This window comes from Hypomesus nipponensis, chromosome 28, assembly GCF_054491055.1.
Source record: "Hypomesus nipponensis isolate SF chromosome 28, ASM5449105v1, whole genome shotgun sequence".
Taxonomy (NCBI): Eukaryota; Metazoa; Chordata; class Actinopteri; order Osmeriformes; family Osmeridae; genus Hypomesus; species Hypomesus nipponensis.
Window position 1 is genome coordinate 11489333 of NC_140388.1, and position 18468 is coordinate 11507800.

Consider the following 18468-nt stretch of genomic DNA (forward strand, 5'->3'; position numbering starts at 1 on the left):
TTGGAATGAACGAGGTTACTGTTCCGTCCGTCTGCTTGTTACTTTAGTGGTAGTCGTTCACACTTCTACACTGACCTCATTCAAATGTGTACAATTTAGGCCTTGATTCAAGCCAAGGCAATGAGGTCAGTGGGGCTAATTCTGTTTTGTTCACGTGCAACCTGCTCCTTTGGATCCGTCCACAGCGTGGCGCGGTTCTGAGATCGTGCCTTTCTGAAGGGGGCGGCGCTAGTGAATTAAGTGGGAACTCTGGATTCAAAGATCGTTGTGTGTGAGTGGACTGTCACTGCATTTTCTGAAATCCTAGATGCGCGTGTCAGGGTTATTGAGGACTGAAATGTGTTCAGTTTCCGAAGCGTGTTGCGGATTTTTGTAGTTGAGAGGGGAATGTTGAGAAAGGGTCAAACATTATGATTACATTTCAGTAGAATTAACAACTAAACTTCAAAGTTATAAAAGGGGGAAAAAACGATTCTTCGAACAGGTGGAGCATCAGTTCTAACAACACATAGGAGCGACAACTTGACTAGGAGGTTCCTGTTTAGGGGGAAACTACGTTAATTGATCGCGAGTTAGTCCACCAAACAAGTCAAGCTTAGAGTTCGTATAGTTTTAATCTTTTATCTCTTAACCTGTGCTCACGAAGAAAATAAAGACTAAATATGTCCGCTGAAAGATACTCAACTTTGGACGAGCCTTCACTGCGGAATCTGGTGAGTATGGTTGTGTGCGGAAGAGTACTGTAAATATTTGGATCATCAGCGGTGAACGGGTTTAGGAGCCTTAAGCAGTCCGCCTAGAGTCTGAGGACTGCATGGCAACCGCAGTCCGCATCCTCACCTCCGTAGCGCAAAAATCAACGTCAAATCCTATTAAATTGCTTTGTAGTTATTTGGGGATGTGAGTTTAGAATAGGTGAGACGTCCGGTTCACCAGCGTCTCGTATAGCTGACCGTTCTTCATTACTCGTACTGAACTAAACTCATATGGGAGTTATTGTTTTCAAAAACATCACTGTTGATTATTGGAGACGTCACTTTTGCTCTAGCCTAGAGACATGGGGGGGATCATTTCGGAGGTACCTAATCATGTAGGCTAATGTTGAGCTGGACTGTGGCGATAAAGCAGTCATGTTAAAGGTGTACTACCTGTCCGATCCTTCCGACATGATTCGTCTGACCGTCTGTAATTGGGTCCCTCTCCCAAGAGGCGGAGCGACCCTCAGGACAGACCTTCAAATAACATTTGGATTCTCATTTCGTTAAAGGTCACTAACTTTGGTAAAGGAATGCAATCAGTTTGGACCAAAGCAGGTCAACTGGTTTGTTGAGCGACTGAGGCCTTAGCTATTTGATATATTTTCATGAATGAGTTTCATTTCCTCTCACTGAAGTCTCTGCGGGAAGAAATTCTCTAGCCGGCGACCCTGGTAACTAAACTGCCGTAAATCATTATAAAGGGCACATTTTTTTACCACAGAGTATCGTCTCGTTAATGTAACGCTTTTCCTGTATACATCCACAAGTACAATGGTGTAGGAACTCAGACCGAAGCATTAAAGGACTTGGAATTGGAATGCTTTGCGGTGAGGATGGGGACATCTGTGGCTTTATAGTTTTTCCCTTCCCTCTCCCGGACTCCTCATCACAGTTTTGTTGTCCGTTGACTGGAATCCAGGACTGACCGGTCTAGGACCATAGCACCCGGACATGTTTTCCATCAAGTATGCGTTAGAGTATGTACAACATCTGGGGCTTAGATGCATTTGGATATGCAGGATCATACTTAAAGACAAAATAGAATAATAATAAAAAATTTAAACACAAAGGCCTCTCCTGTCATTCAGAGCATTTGAATTTAGGGAGTCAGGTGGCTGAGCGGTTAGGCAATCGGGCTAGAAATCAGAATGTTGCCAGTTAGATTCCTGGCCGTGCAAAATGATGTTGTGTCCTTAGGCAAGGCACTTCACCCTTCTTGCCTCGGGGGAATGTCCCTGTACTGTGAGTCGCTCTGGACACAAGCGTCCGCTAAATGACTAAATGTAAATGGGAAGCGTCAGGTAAACAGTGAAGGAAGCTTAAAGGAAGAGCATTGGATGATCAAGTGGTTCCCAGGTTAAAATTGCAACCTGTATGCCAGTTTGGGATGAAAGTGTCAGCTAAATGAACAAGTTATAAAACCATAACTGGAATGTTATTTCTGTCCATTTGGCTCCAGTGAGTAAGACCTAGTGCTACATGTCTCCAGTGACCATGAACAAAGGTCGGCCAGCTCCCAGCAGGTCCTGTGTGATATTTCGTGTTGTGTGTCTGTGTCGTGGTTTTCCATGCTAGAGTCAACTCCAAGGGAAACACAGGCTTGTTTCTGGCTTATTGTTCCAGCTGAGTTGTTTATGTGTGACTATGATGGGACTCTGGCCCCTTTTGAGAGAGAGAGAGAAAAAAGATCTAATGTGTTTTTACAAAGCCACCATCGTAAAATAAAGTTCAGACAACCGAAAGCCCCAAAGTACCCATGCTTTTTTGGGGTCCTGGACGGTTGGAGTTTAAAGGAGCAGAGAATGAGAGAAAACAGCTCTTGTGTGGAAGTGGCAGTTGGTGAACAGAGGTTTGTAACCTGTTGCTTGCTAGTCTGGTTTAAAAAAACACGTTTTTAACGGTGCAACTGGGAATGGCCTATATTTACAGCGGGCACTAGGAAGGGGTGGGGTTGCCACAAAAACAGCTTTCAAACGCAAACACACACACACACTCTCACACACTCTCATATACACTCACACACATTCTCTCACACACTCAGGGCTGTTCAGTGCCTAATGAACTGAACAGCCAGTGGGACATATAGTGGACCCTCAAACGACACTAATCCTGTGAATACTCTGCCATTCAGCCGGCTGCCTGCCTGCTAGACTGCTTATTTGTTCCCCTCAGTAGCAACCAGGAAGATCTTTCTTCCGTTGGTCTCAAGTCCTTAAACACTCACAAAGCCCCTGGATGGGCTCCTCTCTCCCAGCCAGTGAGCCTTTCAGCCTCGCTGCTGGAGGCAAGCGAAGAGCGCAGGACGACAGTTTGGAGCTGCAGCTCCCGCCGCGAGGCCTGGATCACACCACAGGCTCCAGCTGAGGGTCATCTCCCTCAGCCTGTCAGATGAAAGGTTTCCGTTTTCTCGTTTTTTGGTATTTTCTTTCATTCTTGAAGACGAGGCGCCCACTAATATAGTAATAATAACATACCCTTATTGCGGCTGAGCAAAGGATTGTGACGTGGTTTTTCAGGATTAGACTATCATTAGCTGTGTGATGATTGTTACTAATTATCTCTGACGCTCAGAGATGTTCAAACCAGCAGGACGGGCTACAGGTGTTTCCATTTCGCCCGGGCGGTTGTGAGTGCTCAGTCTGTCTTCCTCCTCCTTCCTCGCTCACGCCTGCACAGGTAGGCAGAACGCACCTGTTCACTTCAATGACAGACGGCCACTCTATCCACCCCTCCCTCCCCCATCCCTCCCTCTCTTCAGTGTCTAGCTTGTGTTTAGATGAAAACATCACTCAACTCGGTTTGCCACCCGTGGCCTCTTAAGGAGCCCTTTGGTCTACTGAAGACCCCCCTCTCTCTCGCTACTGCTTGGAGTTCAGCTGGTTCTTGTCTGTCTGGAGAAACGATCTGTCGAATGGGGGGGGCGGGAAGAATCTGGAAAAGTGATGGTGTAGGGGTGTGTGTGTGGGGGGTGTGTGTGTGTGTGTGTGTGGGAGGGGTGTGTGTGGGGGTGTGTGTGTGTGTGTGTGTGTTATCCTCCGAGCTCTCGGAGATGCACCCGGCAAGCCCCTGGTTGAATCTGACCCTTCCAGGATGACATCACGCGTCAGGGAGTTTGCATTCGGAAAAAATGTCAGTCTTCAGCCTTCTTCTGCGTCTGGCACGTACCTGCTGCAGATTCACGGAGCAGGTGTTCGCCGATTCCGGAGGGACATCTGTGCGGATATTTACAGTCTTGTCGACGAGAGCTGACTGGAGGGCTGAGTCTCTCTGTCACCTGACTGGAGGGCTGAGTCTCTCTGTCACCTGACTGGAGGGCTGAGTCTCTCTGTCACCTGACTGGAGGGCTGAGTCTCTCTGTCACCTGACTGGAGGGCTGAGTCTCTCTGTCACCTGACTGGAGGGCTGAGTCTCTCTGTCACCTGACTGGAGGGCTGAGTCTCTCTGTCACCTGACTGGAGGGCTGAGTCTCTCTGTCACCTGACTGGAGGGCTGAGTCTCTCTGTCACTTGACTGGAGGGCTGAGTCTCTCTGTCACTTGACTAGAGGGCTGAGTCTCTCTGTCACCTGACTGGAGGGCTGAGTCTCTCTGTCACCTGACTGGAGGGCTGAGTCTCTCTGTCACCTGACTGGAGGGCTGAGTCTCTCTGTCACTTGACTGGAGGGCTGAGTCTCTCTGTCACCTGACTGGAGGGCTGAGTCTCTCTGTCACCTGACTGGAGGGCTGAGTCTCTCTGTCACTTGACTGGAGGGCTGAGTCTCTCTGTCACCTGACTGGAGGGCTGAGTCTCTCTGTCACCTGACTGGAGGGCTGAGTCTCTCTGTCACCTGACTGGAGGGCTGAGTCTCTCTGTCACCTGACTGGAGGGCTGAGTCTCTCTGTCACCTGACTGGAGGGCTGAGTCTCTCTGTCACCTGACTGGAGGGCTGAGTCTCTCTGTCACCTGACTGGAGGGCTGAGTCTCTCTGTCACCTGACTGGAGGGCTGAGTCTCTCTGTCACTTGACTGGAGGGCTGAGTCTCTCTGTCACCTGACTGGAGGGCTGAGTCTCTCTGTCACCTGACTGGAGGGTTGAGTCTCTCTGTCACCTGACTGGAGGGCTGAGTCTCTCTGTCACCTGACTGGAGGGCTGAGTCTCTCTGTCACCTGACTGGAGGGCTGAGTCTCTCTGTCACCTGACTGGAGGGCTGAGTCTCTCTGTCACCTGACTGGAGGGCTGAGTCTCTCTGTCACCTGACTGGAGGGCTGAGTCTCTCTGTCACCTGACTGGAGGGCTGAGTCTCTCTGTCACCTGACTGGAGGGCTGAGTCTCTCTGTCACCTTTGGGACAGACTCAGCACGTGGGACGACCTGCGTTGTGTTTTGTGATAAGGCCTGGGAGGGGCCAGGTGACCTCTGTCTCTCCAAGCACAGAGAGACGGAGATTCACCCGTTAACTCTCCGTCTCAGCCAGGGCCTCGATGGGGTGAACAGGGCCCCAGGGCCCTGCGGCATGGCTCTCTGGGGGCTGCTGCTGTGTTGACAGGGCCCCTGGGGGACGCTGCTGGGCCGGGCAGAGAGACTGGGCCTGTTCTGGGAGCTCGCACGCCCGTCCTGAGGGTCCCGATAGACCCGTTCTCAAATGTCAGCCCCATCGTTATCATCATCGGCTGGGAAAAAGAAATTTGAAGAATGAAACGGAACATGTGAAGTCCGTCTGGGGGGGTTATTTTAAGCTGTCAACGATCTAGAATGTTTTGTTTGTTTACGCTGTCGTTCACATGGTTCTTGGTCTTATTATGAACACTTTCACAGCTCTCCTGGGGTCGTTTGTCAGCCACCACGTCTTGCTCTCTCCTGTCATTCCTCTTCAGCCCCTCCCTCTCTTCCAACACAGCTTTTGAAACTGTTTCTCGCTGTTGGACGTCTCCGATGGAAGTACCTGGTAACTGTGTGAAGGACAGCAGGCTGAGTGCAGTCTGTGAACGTACAGTCAGTGCTCGAATGTTTTTCAAGTGGGCTGAAAAAGCAAGCTGCTGCACGTCTTACTGATACAGTTGCTGTTACAGGCTGAGCCACACACATATATACACACATGCCGCCACAGTTGATGAAGGAGAGAATTCCAGATAGCGCTGTGCCACACACCATGGATCCCACCTTTACAACACAGCACCATAACAGCCATGATTAGCTGCTGTAAAAAAAAAAACTGCAACCTTTGGGACTGTTTAGAACGTTTTATGGCAGGTGTTTTCCTCACAGCGAAGTCCTCTGACTAAGCTGTTTGGAAAGAGTTTGCGTTGCACACCAAATGAGCTCCTTGGGCGCAGATTTCTAGTAAGAATTTTCTTTGTCTTCTCCCGTCTGGTTTTATCATGGCGATTGTACACGACTGGGAAGCTGCACATTACCAGCTTGTCATGTGGCTTGGTCGAATCTAAACCCTAACTCTAAGTCATTCAATTCCTATGTAAAAACACCTCAAAGTCAAGTGCCTCACTTAACTGATGCATGAAAGGGTTTCGAGTCTGAAGTGTATTGTCGGCAAAGCCTGCTTGTCATCACATTGACTGACAGTGTGCCTCAGGCATCAGAGTGTTGGCCATCCTCCACCCCTCTTACACACACACACACACACACACACAGAATATATTGGAGTTTGAACCGGGAAGATAACACCCAGTGTATTTATTTGATAAGACAGGAAGCTGGTGTTCATGTGATGAGTCCTAAATATAGCCTGGTTTCTTGGCCCTAAAGTGGTGAGAAAAACATTTGTAATCATGGACCGCTTTATTTATAATCTATTGTTTTAGATTGTTTTTAACGAGGGGGAATCTGCAATAGCTACTAATATGTTGTGAACTGTAGCTTGTAGGCTGTGGCTATTCTCAGATATACAACCGGATAGAATGTTCTTTGTTTCTAGATTAATTAAGCAGTTATTTTGCAACAATGATCCAACACACTAGTTTGCGGTCCCTGGTTTAGCTGAAATTCATGGGAAGCATGGTGCTTCCACTAAACAACATTTCTCAATAGCTGTTAAGAGGAATTTCTTGGTGACTCAGTTGAACACAAGCCAGGAAGCAATTGCCACAAACTCCCTAGTCACCATTTCCCAGAGCCTTCCAAACCAACATCAGTAGTAACAGGCTGGGAAGATTGTGTCGCCTGTCAAGTCCTCTTCTTTCATTTTCACCTCACAATCTCCACACCAGAATCTCTACGAATCCAATGCTCTGGAGATCCTATTGGTCAATAGGTCCTCGGGAGATCCTATTGGTCAGTAGGTCCTCTGGAGATCCTATTGGTTAACGCTCGGGAGATCCTATTGGAGGAGACTTTGCTGGAGATGAATCGCGAGGCTGTGGTCGGTCTTGCCACCTGGCGCAGATTTATTGGACCTCTCTGTGTCTGAGCGTCGTGTGTTTCTCCTGCTCTGCGCTCCAGTGTTGACAGACTGATGTGAGGCTGGCCAGAGAGGCTGCAGGTGGAGGGGGCTGGGAAGAGCCTCACATGAACCCCCTCCCTCACGTCCAACACGCCACCTGCGTCACACGCTTCACATCGCACGCCAGCGTCACGCTAGGCGAGGCGTGCTGGTGTGGAGAATATGAAATAGACCTTTGTGAGTGAGTGTGTGTGTGTGAGTTCTTCTTTTTTGGATGGTTGGTGTCTGGCCAGAAGTGATCTCGAAGTTTGCTCCCTTCAGCGTTTGATATATTTCTCCCCGCGCTCGGACTCTTAATCTCCGAGGCTTCTGGAGCTGGTTTTTGTCTGTCTGGAGAAACACCCTGTCGAATGGGGGGGGGGGGGGAGAATCTGGAAAAGTGATGGTGTAGGGGTGTGTGTGTGTGGAGGGGGGGGGGGTGTTATCCTCCGAGCTCTCGGAGATGCACGCGGCAAGCCCCTGGTCGGGTCTGACCTTTCCAGGATGACATCACGCGTCAGGGAGTTTGCATTCGGAAAAAATGTCAGTCTTCAGCCTTCTTCTGCGTCTGGCACGTACCTGCTGCAGATTCACGGAGCAGGTGTTCGCCGATTCCGGAGGGACATCTGTGCGAATATTTACAGTCTTGTCGACGACAGCTCTGGGCCCTGACATGGCAGGAACTCCTGATTCACTGGTCCCTCTGCCTGGGCTTGGACAGCTCCTCCAGTCTCCTCAGCTTGGAGGAGGATGGCCCACCTGGAAGCCAAGCTGTATGACGCATAGCAGACTGTTGCTCCTTGCGGCATTCTCCTGTCTCTCTCCATCGCCTCCAACCTAATCAAACATCGACTCTGTCAACCAGGCCTCAGGAAGGCCTGTGAAGCGCACAAGTGTGAAAGGGCTTTACGGACCCATGTGACCTATCGTATGCCTAATGGTATCATGGTTTGGACCAAATCCTCTTCAGGAGATTTTGCCGTAATGGTAACGGACCTTTACCGCAGATGAGAGGGATCGGCAGTGACAGACAGACAGACACAGAGAGAGATAGAGGCCACATAGCTGGGGTTTTAGCCTTCCTGTGTGGAATCCCTCAGGAAAAAGGCATTTCCTGACATCCACCAGCAGTCCCTCTTGCGGATGTTGATGTTTTGCTTTGCTTCTTGCTCTGTTTAAAAGTGGCGGCGCTCCCTAGATATACAAAGCTGATTGTAGAAAACCTCTTTTGTTTATCCTATCTTGTCTATTTATGCTTTTCTTTCCCTCCGTGTTGCTTTGCATTGTGCTGCGGCTCTGAGGAGATTCGGACCTGGCTTGGCTAGTAAGTGCAGCTGAACACAGTGTTCTAGTGTTCTAGTCGTGGAGTCTCCCAGTGGGCGCCAAGTTCTGGTCTCTCCCAGGAGACCTTGGGCTCTGGTCATTCAGCCAGCCAGTCAAAGCCCCAGACTCAGGAACAAGATATGAACAGAACACAGATGATTGAAGTGTTTAAAAAAAAAAAAAAAAAACTTAAAAAATAAATAAAAACAAGATAAAATCCCCTTATCAGAAGATTTACGCTCCCAGCCCTCGTCTGAAAACAGACTAAATCAGCGTCAGCCGTCTTGTTCCTGGCTCAGTAGTTGGACCTCAGACATCAAGGATCCGTGTCAGTGGGTGAGACTACCCACCCCAGACGCACCCCTCGGTGACACTCCCCACACAGATGAAGGATGACCCTCATCAGCTTCAGACCAGTCCTCTGTTCCCCAGTCAGTTGGCCTCATTAATGCTCGAGCGACACGTGTATGTCTCACTGCTAATACCCTTTGTACTGTGAGTCGGTCTTGGCCGTGCTGACTGTATACAGTAGCATGAGGTCACCTCCACCTCGTGAGGACTGCATTGTTACTCTGTTTCCAAGGGTCTGTCGATGTCCCTTACCCCCCCTCGCTTCTGACACACCATGCCTTCCCTGTCCTCATGGGAGATCTGCTCTGTCTTTCTCCCTGTCCTCTGGAGCAGAAAAGGGGGGGGGGGCGTGTTTTTCCCAGGTCTGGTGCCTCGGTCCTGAGGGGTGGGGGGGGGGGGGGTATCTTTACCCCTGACTGCCTGGAACTCCTCACACTGCATGATGCCCCATATCAGAGCCTCTCTCTTTCTCTGTCTGTCTGTCTCTCTCTGTCTGTCTGTCTGTCTGTCTCTCTTTGTCTTTCTCTCTCTGTCTCTCTCTCTGTCTCTCTCTCTGTCTCTCTCTGTCTGTCTGTCTGTCTGTCTGTCTGTCTCTCTCTGTCTGTCTGTCTGTCTCTCTTTGTCTTTCTCTCTCTCTCTCTCTTCTCTCTCTCTCTCTCTCTCTCTCTCTCTCTCTCTCTCTCTCTCTCTCTCTCTCTCTCTCTCTCTCTCTCTCTCTCTCTTTCTTTGTCTCTCTCTCTTTCTTTCTTTGTCTCTCTCTCATTCTATATCTCTCCTACTGTTGGTTATCTCTCTTCCGTCACACCCAGACAATGGCTGCACAGTGAGGTGAGGTGCAATCTGACCTTGGCTCCGGTACGTTCCACAGGCCTTCTGTTCCAGCCCAGAGGCTAGCGGAGCCAGCAGCACCCATTCAACCGTCTCACACACTAGACGGTTCGCTTGCACGCTGATCAAATTCTCATTTGGATGGGTGTGGTGCCTGTACTGTGTGCTGTGAACTCACCAAGCCTGTGGCAATACAGAATGGGTTCCTTTTATAATTGTTGAATTAGCTTATCATGACGAAATCGTATTTGACTCCATGTCATGGAGCGGCTTTGAGGTAGATGATTAAAGCTACAGGACCGTTCACGTCCCGAGGCCACACTGTTTTCCTACTCTCTATTTTCTCTTGTGAATTGTTTGTCTGCTTTTGTCAGCCAATAGCAGTCAGCCAGTAGCAGGCAGCCAGTAGCAGTCAGCCAGTAGCAGTCAGCCAGTAGCAGGCAGCCAGTAGCAGGCAGCCAGTAGCAGGCAGCCAGTAGCAGTCAGCCAGTAGCAGGCAGCCAGTAACAGTCAGCCAGTAGCAGGCAGCCAGTAGCAGGCAGCCAGTAGCAGGCAGCCAGTAGCAGGCAGCCAGTACCAGGCAGCCAGTAGCAGTCAGCCAGTAGCAGTCAGCCAGTCCTCGGTGGCAGCTGGTTATCTACTCGGTCTCCTGGCTGCTGGCTGGGAGAAGTGTCCTTATATGGGCAAACTCAGTCTGGGGGCAAACACTGCAGCACAGAGCACTGATCCAATCTGCTGCCCGACTGCTGCTGCTCTCTAACCCCTGCTCTGGAAATTATTACTACCCCCCCCCTCTGTAGACACACACACGCACACAGTGTTTATACTTTTATCTGAAAGGAGAAAAGGAGTGGTAGCTGTAAGCGACCTCACACGTTTAGACACGTGGCCTCTACACGTCAGAGGACGTTTCCTAAGGACCTGTGACAGAGGGATGTGTCCAAAAACAGTTACTGATACTTGCAGAAGCACACATGCTATCATGTGACATGCTGTGTCAGGGTCAGGACCCAGCCTGGGGTCTACTGAGGCCGCATGCAGGCAGACAGAGAGACAGACAGACAGACAGACAGACAGGCAGGCAGAGAGAGACATACAGGCAGAGAGACAGACAGAAAGACAGACAGACAGGCTGGGCAGTGAGACAGGCTGGGTAGTGAGACAGGCAGACAGACAGGCTGGGCAGTGAGACAGACAGGCAGGCAGGCAGAGAGACAGGCAGACAGACAGACAGACAGGCAGGCAGAGAGAGACATACAGGCAGAGAGACAGACAGAAAGACAGACAGACAGGCTGGGCAGTGAGACAGACAGAGAGACAGGCTGGGTAGTGAGACAGGCAGACAGACAGACAGACAGACAGGCTGGGTAGTGAGACAGACAGACAGACAGGCTGGGCAGTGAGACAGACAGAGAGACAGGCTGGGTAGTGAGACAGGCAGACAGACAGACAGACAGACAGGCTGGGTAGTGAGACAGGCAGACAGACAGACAGGCTGGGTAGTGAGACAGGCAGACAGAAAGGCTGGGCAGTGAGGAGCTGCTGGAGACGGGGATTCCGTCCAGACGCAGGATGATGTCATGGACTGATGTCTCACGGTGTTGTGACTCACAGCTGGTGACTGGTACCAAGGTCCTGCTAAACCTGACACACACAGACACACACACTAGCGTCACTGCCTGTCTCATATTCCAACAGGAGATGGACCAGAGCAGCCTTTTGCATGTTGTCACAAGCTGGTTCCTGGTTCTCTGTGTTTTGGGTGTGATTGTGGCAGTTTTGGGGTCCTGCCAGGGCTGTCTTCTGTACTGTCCTGTTCTGGATGGAACCCAAACACCCTGGGTCTATGAACTTCCTGTCAAGACGTTCTAGGCATGACCCAGAGGACTGCACTCAGGGGATGAGAAGTGGAACACAGTCTGGCCTAAATCACTCTGATCTTTTCAGATGGCTGGGGATCGCTTTTAGTGTCGTCTTTGACATTCTTGCCACATGATCTACGTGTCAAAGTATTTAGTGAAACGTTTTTGTTGTCGTTGGCTTTGGAAGTTGGAGGCCGTTTCACCCCCCTCACTGACAGGGTTTACTCTGCCATTGATGACTCACTGCCAGCCTGACATGCAGCGTTACACAATGTACAGTTTGTGAAGACTTGTTCTGTTGCTGGATGCAATTCTGGATAACCACCCTCTGTTTTCCTGCCTGCAACAATAACCAGACAGACAGACAGGCTCACAGACAGACAGGCTCACAGACAGACAGACAGGCAGGCAGGTAAACAGACAGACAGGCTCACAGACAGACAGGCTCACAGACAGACAGGCAGGCAGGTAAACAGACAGACAGGCTCACAGACAGACAGGCAGGCAGGTAAACAGACAGACAGGCAGGTAAACAGACAGACAGGTAACCAGACAGACAGACAGGCAGGTAAACAGACAGGCAGGGAACCAGACAGACAGGCAGTCTTGCAGTAGTGCAGGCCGACAAGACTTGTCCAGGCTGGATGTTGGGAGTCCTCCAGGCAGTGGCCCAGGCAGTGGCCCAGGCAGTGGCCCAGGCAGTGGCCCAGGCAGTGGCCCAGGCAGTGGCCCAGGCAGTGGCCCAGGGAGTGGCCCAGGGAGTGGCCCAAGCGAGGGGTGTTATGAGGAGTGCCTTGCGGGCCACACCCAGCCTCAGTGACTGTGATTGATTGGGGTTCTTATGCTAGGTTCCTTTATGGACGTGCTACGGGTTTTTCTGAAGCATGGGGGGGTGTTTGGTGGAATACACTGTTTCTGTTCAGGAAGTTAGTCAGAAGGGTGGGTGCCTTATAAAAGGACAGCGTGTGAAAAGTTCAAACTTTTAGGTTTGTCTTCCTGTCTAGTTTTTTTTTTTGTGTAATTGGACTGTTTCCTGCTGGCCTGTCAAATAAACCCTTGTTTCCCCCCTCCATCCCTTTTAAACTCATACAGTGTGGATCATATATATTTGATAGAGGAAATGAAATGATTTGAGATCATGTTTGCCACTTTAATACGAAGCTTTTGAAGTTAAATTCCTAGGGCTTAGGGCTTGAGTACACTGGCTGTTCATGGGATTGTCCCTCTATGTCGCAACCATATTTCTCTCATCTCTGTCTGCTAGAACCACCCTCTCTGTCCTCATTCAGGTTTGTCAGCACATCCAGGTGAGTCCTGTTTCCTGAGAGGTGAGATGACAGCGCTCGTCCCTGACTCAGCCAGCTAGCTCCTCCTCTGTGTGTCTGGAACGTGTCTCGCTCAGGAACACCTGTCCGTGTGACCCTTTTTCGTATCTTTTTCACAGCTGACTCATGTTTCCGGTGTCTGTTAGCACGGTGCGCGGCATTTTGGTCTGGCTTGGGGCTCCACAGACAGTGTGTGACTGCTCGGGCCAGGGCTGGGGAGGGCAAGCCGCCCTCAGTGTCGCCAACGCACTGCTCTCCCTTTACGTGAAGGCTGTGGGGGTCTTTGAGATTCTTCTTTCTTTCAAGGGTTTTTCACAAACCATCCTTGACCGCATAAAACGCATGTATGTGTGTTTTTCTGGTTGTAATGGGCTGGTTTGCAGTGCTTGTGGATTAGCACACGGCAGTGGCAGTTGGTGATTCAGAACTGAGGTCGGTTGTTCAGTTTGAAAAATGCCCACAGTGAAGCATTGGTGCTAGGTGTCGTCATCTTGTAACTGAACTCTGGACTTTTCCGGAAACCTCTGGACTCGGACTATACCTCTTTTCTCCTTTCTCCCGCCCGTCCTCCCCCTTTTTATGACCCAGTGGCACAGTAGTGGCTCTGTCCAGGTCACCTACCTCGGGGTGAAAGTCAAAGGCCTCTGTGCACAAGTGTGTTTCCGTGTCTGGCCACCTAACTGTTAAGTTGTGTTTTTCTTGGCAGACGCCCGGGTGAAAGGTTTGTTTTGTTTGCTCCGTGATTACTCATTACCTTCCTGTATCGTTGGCATAAGGTATAATTCTCTGTCTCTCTCGCTCTCTCGCTCTCTCTCTCTATCTTTCTTTCTCTATCTCTCTTTCTTTTTTCGAACATGGATAAAGGTAGAGATGGTTCCTACCTCTGGCTCGTTGCCTGATCTGTCACTTCTTTAGTTGTGACCAATCAGAACAGACACTCTCAACTGTCCAGTTGTTGTTGTCGCTTAGGAACGAGTTGGCGTGGGGGGTCCACTTTCCCCCGGGGACAATCACAAGCAACGGATTCAGTTTCAGCTCACCTTGTGATGTTAATCCTCCCTGCCTATCCCAGCAAGCCTGGCTGGTCGACACACAGACGCCAGAGAGAACCAAGCGTGTCCACCTAACATGCTGTAACCCAGAGGAGCACCAAGCTCTTTAACATTCCACTTGCTATTCTTTTGTCGTCATCAATAGAAAATATTGTGATGTGATTTTGATTTAAATTTGGCTGATTTCTAAGTCGGTCTGTCGGGAGACAATTCAGTGTGTTTTTCTGAGTTTGTGCCCAGACTCCAGGCTGTTCCCTCTTATCACAAAAATGAACAAATAAATCACTCAATCCTAGACCTCAGAACTTGGCAGTATGCTAGATATATAATCAACTCATTCCATTCATGCAGCAATAAGCTGTAGAATAAGCAGTACATTAAGCTGGATCTGAGTGTGTGTGTGTGTGTTTGACCTGTGTGTGTGTGTGACCTGTGTGTGTGGGATCTGTGTGTGTGTGTGGGCATGCATGTGTGTGAACCAGAGTCTGCACTGGACATGAGCGCACGTGTGTTTTCATTTCCTTGTTGCTCTCTCTCCTGCCCTGCCCCCAGCCCCCCTCCAGCTCTTACCATGCCCCCCACACACACTAACTCACACTCACACACACACACACACACTCACATGCCCTCCCCTCATGACTCAGCAGGAATGTGAGGAATGACCTGAGTGAGTCCTGCCCTGTCCCGCCCAGCTTTGGTCTGCCCATGTTTAGGCCTAAAAGCCTCGTTCTGTTCCCCTCTCTTCCTTTCTCTCTCCGGGTCATCCTATCCTCATGTTAACACGTCGATTCCTTTCTCTCTCACATCCTCTCTAGCTATTCGTCCTCTCAGCCTCTACTCCTCTTCCTCACTCTCTCGCTCTTTTTTTTTTCTGCCGGCTCAGCAAGAAATTCCCTCAAATTACAGTTTGCGTTTGAGCAGACGTCCCCATGCTGCAGTGAGGCTCCAAACCCAGAACCTTCCTTCCTCCAGGATACCCCACCCCCCCCACCCCCTCTGGGCCTGGGCGGAGCTCACAACCTCTCTCAGAACAAGCCAGTTTCTCCCTTCATCCTGACATATCTATAGGCTATGACTGACAGCTCGTAAGAACTAGAAACTCATTAGAGGCCGTAAGTGTGTCAACGTGTGACTGCGTGTGTTGACAGGAGCCTGTGTTCTGACTCAGCTGTCAGAGCTGCACTGAGAGTCCAGCCTTCCTCTCACCTGCAAACAGCTGGATTACCAAGCTCCTTCACACACGCAGAACTGTGCAGAAGCCTTTAAATGAATGTATTTTGTATTTCTGTGGTAGTACAAGGTGTAGTCTTTTCATTTTGTTACTTGTGAAAGCATCTTTGCTATACCTTTTTAGTTTGTTCCTAAAACAGTGCGGCATGTCCCTGTTTTCAAACATGGGATGTGTCCGTCTTTTGCTTTGATCCAAAGCTACATATAGTTGGGGGATTTGAACCGGCAATCTCTTTTGATCTGCTCTAATCACTGAGCTTCACCCTCCTGCTCCCTTCTCTCAGTCCACAGTGGCTGGTCTGCAGCTGTGCAGCGCGTCTGGTTCTCATTCCCAGCGCTGCTGTTCAGGTGGTCGTCACTCACAGCTTCATGAAAGTGAAATCACTTGTCGCCAAACTATAAAAACTCCAGTAAGTCCTGCTGACCCCTGGACCCCCCCCCCCACACACACACACACACACACACACACACAGCCAGCGCTGCCTAGCTGCGTTGGACAGCCCCCTGACCGTGTCCGCTTAATAAGCGCCGTGACATCACAGACCTCATAAAAGGTGGATTAGCTTTCACTGCAGGACGAGGCCCCAGCCGGCGGCCTGGCGCAGAGCTCTGCCATGTGGCTAGCGTGTCTGGCTGAGGCAGGAGGGACAGCTCCACGCCTGGTGCTTCTCGTGTCGGCGCTCTCGTCTGAACCAGCTCGTTAGCGAGGGTTGATTACAGAGGGAGAGAGAATGAGGTAGACAGAGAGAGAGAGAGAGACACAGGGAGAGAGAGAGACACAGGGAGAGAGAGAGACGGAGAGAGTGACTCTGCTACCGTGCTGGGAGAGGCAGACGGAGAGACTTGGTTTCCATGGAGAGACTGGCTGGAGAGACTTGGTTTCCATGGAGAGACTGGCTGGAGAGACTTGGTTTCCATGGAGAGACTGGCTGGAGAGACTTGGTTTCCATGGAGAGACTGGCTGGAGAGACTTGGTTTCCATGGAGAGACTGGCTGGAGAGACAGGCGTGAGCTTCAAGGACTGGAGCCTCCAGGGGGGGGGCTGGACTGGGCCTGCGGGGGGGGGGGGCTGGACTGGGCCTGCGGGGGGGGGGGCTGGACTGGGCCTGCGGGGGGGGGGGCTGGACTGGGCCTGCGGGGGGGGGGGCTGGACTGGGCCTGCGGGGCAGAGCGCCTCAGGATCACAGTGTGTTTAATTAGCCCTGTCTGGACCGCCCTCCTGGCAAGATGGGAGACCATGTGAGCTGCAGAGAGCAGCGTTCTCATGTGGTGCTGGACGAGTGTGTGTGTGTGTGTGTGTGTGCACGCGCGCTAAGCCTTGTGGGAGTTGTAGTGAAGGGGCTCTGAGAGGGTTAGTATCCCTGATGTCTGTCTTCTGGGATTATGTGATGTCACAGTTACTTACCCTCTCTCTCTCTCTCTCTCTCTCTCTCTCTCTCTGTCTCTCTCTCTTGCTGCCTTTCTTTCTCTCTGTCTCCACCTGTTGGTCTCTTTTTCTCTGTCTCCCCCACCCTCTCTCTCTCTACTTCACTCTCTCTCTGTCTATGTCTCTCTCTCTCTTTCTGTCTATGTCTCTCTCTCTGTCTCTGTGTCTCTTCTCCCTGCAGCTGGACGGGACTCTGGACCTGTCTGAGCGTCGTCTGATCCGCTCGGCCCTGAGGGACCTGAGGAGGAGGGAGATCGAGAGCATGGAGGCGGCTCTGGCCAGCAAGCGCTTCCGGCCCGCGCGCCTCCACCAGCAGGAGGACAAGGAGAACCAGCACAGGTGAGCCTGCCCAGCACACAGCTAGACTCACACACACACACACACTCTCTCTCTCTCTCTCTCTCTGTCTCTCTGTCTCTCTGTCTCTGTCTCTCTCTCATACACTCTCTCTAGCCACGACAGACGGAGAAACCACCAGCCCCTCAGTTATCCGCTACCTCCGCCTCCCACCCCTCCTGACTGTCATCCCCGTCTCTTCCCTTCTGATCCAGTTAGACACCAACAGCCTCTAATCCACATAAACAGCCCCCCTTACTTCATCCGTACGTCCTGGTAGCGGTCGTTATTTGTTTTCTTTCGGCTGCAGCAGATTTCCTCCCCAGTGTTGAGTCAGGCTGCGTGGGCCCAACCCTGTGGGGAGAGTCACAGGCTGCTAATGAATGACTGGCTCCTCGACGGGGGCCCCTGCAGCTGGGCTCCCAGTCTTCACACATCTGCTGTGGGTGGACAGTCTGCCGTCCGTGTGGATCCACTCCTCATGGAGACCCCCCCCCCCCCCCTCTGGTGCTGGAGAACAGAGGGACAGGACACATGACTTCCATTTACAGCCTTAGTCGGATTACTTTGGTTACCAAAAACATTCTAATGAATGGAGGTGGCCCCTTCCAAAGCTGCGGGATCCACCATGCACGTGTGGGGAGACGCACACACCACACACACACACACAGCACACACAGCACACACACACACCACACACACACACACAGCACACACACCACACACACACACCACACGCACACACACAGCACACACACACACATGCTCTTTTGTAAGAGCAAATGTTATCCTTTTGTTCTCATTTCTGGAATGTGGAACGTTAGCCTTCTGAGTTCGGCATCCTGTCATACTAATGGGAGGAGGGGAGAGGAGGAGAGTTATACCTCAGAGACTGGAACTTAAAGAGAGGGAGATGGAGGGGTGTAAGGATGAAGAGCACAGTGTATTTGGCATCTCTCTCTCTCTCTCTCTCTCTCTCTCTCTCTCTCTCTCTCTCTCTCTCTCTCTCTCTCTCTCTCTCTCTCTCTCTCTCTCTCTCTCTCTCTCTCTCTCTCTCTCTCTCACTGTCTCTCTCTCTCTCTCTCACTCTCTCTCTCTCTCTCTCTCTCTCTCTCTCTCTCTCTCTCTCTCTCTCTCTCTCTCTCTCTCTCTCTCTCTCACTGTCTCTCTCTCACTGTCTCTCTCTCTCTCTCTCTCTCTCTCTCTCTCACTGTCTCTCTCTCTCACTGTCTCTCTCTCTCCATTCCGTTCTCTCTCTCCACATTTTCCAGCCTGGATTTGGGAATCTTTTCCTCTGAAGGCTGATGGTTTTCTTGCAGCCAGCAAAAAATGTTCTGGCATCTTGGGTTTCTGCTCCCTTCCTGTCGCAGGCGTGCTGGGGCTGAGATCTGAGAACTGAGCTGCTTAGCTTGGAGCCAGAAGAGAACAAACCCACATCGTATCAGGATGGGGATTCCAGGCCACCTCTGGCAACCCAATCACATGTGCTGAGTCAGCCATCATCAGTACTTTAAACAGGCTGCAATCTGATCTCTGCCTGTCTGTCTGTCTGCCTGCCTGTCTG

The 18468-nt window shown here is 51.0% G+C and overlaps 1 protein-coding gene across 1 annotated transcript in view; it reads left to right on the forward strand.

The window, feature by feature from the left end:
• The first annotated feature begins 264 nt into the window (after positions 1-264).
• The window catches only part of smtnb (smoothelin b), a 53000-nt gene continuing 34796 nt past the window's right edge, over positions 265-18468 (forward strand). The window contains 2 exon segments of the mRNA XM_084695131.1: positions 265-713; positions 16750-16907. Coding sequence (XP_084551257.1) covers positions 663-713; positions 16750-16907 — 209 coding nt within the window. The 5' untranslated portion in view covers positions 265-662.